This window comes from Galeopterus variegatus, unplaced genomic scaffold (genome assembly GCF_000696425.1).
Source record: "Galeopterus variegatus unplaced genomic scaffold, G_variegatus-3.0.2 Scaffold897, whole genome shotgun sequence".
NCBI lineage: Eukaryota > Metazoa > Chordata > Mammalia > Dermoptera > Cynocephalidae > Galeopterus > Galeopterus variegatus.
Window position 1 is genome coordinate 314,755 of NW_007727008.1, and position 2,942 is coordinate 317,696.

Sequence of the window (2,942 nt, forward strand, 5' to 3'; positions counted from 1 at the left end):
CTCCCTCGGAGGACAGATGGAGGACATTAAGCTGGAGGACTCCTCGCCCCGGGACAACGGGGCCTGCTCCTCCATGCTCATCTCCGACGACGACACCAAGGACGACAGCTCCATGTCCTCGTACTCGGTGCTGAGCGCTGGCTCCCACGAGGAAGACAAGTTGCACTGCGAGGACATTGGGGAGGACACAGTCCTGGTGCGCAGCGGCCAGGGCACGGAGGCGCTGCCCCGGAGCACCAGCCTGGACCGGGACTGGGCCATCACCTTCGAGCAGTTCCTGGCCTCCCTCTTAACCGAGCCAGCGCTGGTCAAGTACTTTGACAAGCCCGTGTGCATGATGGCCAGGATCACCAGTGCAAAAAACATCCGCATGATGGGCAAGCCCCTCACCTCGGCCAGTGACTACGAAATCTCAGCCATGTCGGGCTGATACAGGCGCCTTCCCTGGGGAGGGGCGGGGGAGGGGAGGGACTTTTTTATGTTCTGTGTTGGGGTTTCTTTCTTTCTTTTAAATTAAATATTTATTAGTACCTGGCTTGAAGCCTAGTGTTTTCATAATGTAATACAATGAAATCTGTTGGAGAAATATTTGAACACCTCCATGTAGGTGCAGTACACTCTTGTCGGGGGTGGGGGATTGACCAAAATACAGTTTATTCAGTGAATTCCAAAAAAAAAAAAAGATGAATCTGTCAGTGATATATATGTATTATGACATTAATCTTGCTGTTGAGCTGTACACGTGGTTTAAAAAATAATGCGAAATAAGGCAGCAGTCATTTGTGTATTCAGGCTTTCTAAATAAAATTAAGGAAAACGAAATGCACAAATACAAGACTGTTCTTAACTAGGACAGGCATTGTCAGCTGGGGTAAATCCTACACCACTTTAGGAAGTCTTAAAAATATTTTTTAAGATTTGAAGTATTTTTCTTAAAAGTCCTCTATTCAAAAATCATTTGATAGATGTTTCAAGGGGAAAACATCTGGGGTTCTAAACAGTTACGAAAGCATAAGTGATTTTTACATGACATCAGAATAACACTTGTATTTGACCAGTTTGGACAGATACCAGACCAATTTTGCATTAAAAAGAATTGTTCTGATTATTTATCTCAGCTGACCAGAATTCAGTGAAAATTAACAGTCTTTTGTTACAGAGAATCTGAGAGTGGTGGCAAAGGTGATAGAGGGCTCAGGATGGGTTTTTGGTTTTGTTTTTGTTTTAAAAGAGTAAAAGTACCAGTGCTTCTGATATTGGATTTTCAGCTTCTCGTTACTCATTGCAAATAAGGGAAAAAATGATAAACTTTATCATTTCCATACTCTCCATAGATTCAAAAAATTATACCATGTATGACATATACCATCTTTCCATTAAATCAATGTAGAGATCATGTAAACTGAAAAAAAAAATCTGCAAGATAATGTAACTGAATGTTTTAAAACAGAACTTGTCACTTTATATAACAGAATAGTATGCTCTATCTATTTCCTAAATGGATGTAGAAATGAAAACTAGCGCACCTGCACTTTGAAATTCTTGCTTCTTTTTTTATTACTATTATGGTTTTGTTTTTTACAGATGTTGAGAGATTTTTTCTTCTTATTGTTGAATTCATAAGTGTGGTCACATTTCCTTCGCTGATTTGAAATATTCCTTTCAACACATTCCTTTATTTTATTATATGTTGTGTCCTTATTTTAGCTATTGCTGTAGTTGTTTTTTATTTTGTTACATAATGATTTTTAAACTGTCAAATGAAGTAGTGTTAACCTCAAATAGGATAAATGTGAACAAATAAAATACATCAGATACTCAGATACATCTTTTTATCTTTGTGCTTGAGTTCTTGCCTAAGAAATAACATTATTCCTTTGACAACTTTGCAGAGGAAATTTTATTAGGCATTGATTTGACTAGGTAAATAAATTTCTATAGACAAATATTTTGAGATAAAAAATACAATTTGTGGAATATCAATGAGTGTATTTAAAATAAGAGAATTATCAGCTATCTAATTTAAAATGCTTGTACTACATAAGATATAACGGGGTGAAAATTTCTCTGTTAAATCTTTATTAGTACACTGTAATACGATTTGGTATGTATTTAATCAAATAACCAGTCATTTGTTTGATTGGACTCTAAGACTGTTACACTTAAGTGTGCCTTAAGAAATGCTGTAAAATCTGATAATCTCAACTGCCAAAGTCTCACCTTGCTAGAATCAGAGAAAGGGTTGGGAGGAGAATAAGGGTGCATTTAAATGTGTAGCCCTAAAAAAAATAAAAAAATAAAAAATAAGTATGTAGCCCTGGATAAACAAGGGAAGCCAGCATTTTCCATTATCATTGAGAGACTGAATAGCAAGTCACTGTGAAAGCCTATGTCTCCATTAATGCTGAGAATTCTCTGTTGTAATGTCCTTATTCATTCAAGCACATCTAGTGCTTTACATCACAGCAGCAATACACTATATAATGGCAATTTTAGTCTGTGTTTGCTTCTAAAGGCTATCCATGGAGAAACTCCAAGCCCTTGAGGTGGTATTTCCAGCTTAGTCTATGAGACAAATAGGCTTGTCAGCACATTCACCACATCTAAGGGACAACCTGCATCTCAGACTCCTGAAGACAGTCGGTATATTTCAAAGAATGTTTTCTGAACAAACATTAAAGTTTCTGTCTAGTTTTTCATGGCTGTGTTATATCTTTTTAGCATCTACATGGATTATTCTCTCTGATTTCAACTTTCTGTGATTTACCATCTTCTCCGAATGGTCACTTTAGACCCAGCTCTGTGAGTCCTTCCTGTGCTCATAATTATTACACTGTTGCAGATGGTGAGCTTAGTGTCTAGATCCTCATAGATTTGAAATGGCGTCCCAGGGAGCTTCCAGCTCCAGAGCACTGGGCACCAGCCCCAGTGGAGCTTTCACA

General features: G+C 38.1%; 1 protein-coding gene across 1 annotated transcript in view; it reads left to right on the forward strand.

The window, feature by feature from the left end:
* The window catches only part of TBC1D9 (TBC1 domain family, member 9 (with GRAM domain)), an 81,729-nt gene extending 79,902 nt beyond the window's left edge, over positions 1-1,827 (forward strand). The window contains exon 19 of the mRNA XM_008573281.1: positions 221-1,827. Within this exon, the coding sequence (XP_008571503.1) occupies positions 221-430 (210 nt within the window). The 3' untranslated portion in view covers positions 431-1,827. The remainder of the gene's footprint in view (positions 1-220) is intronic.
* Positions 1,828-2,942: the final 1,115 nt, after the last annotated feature.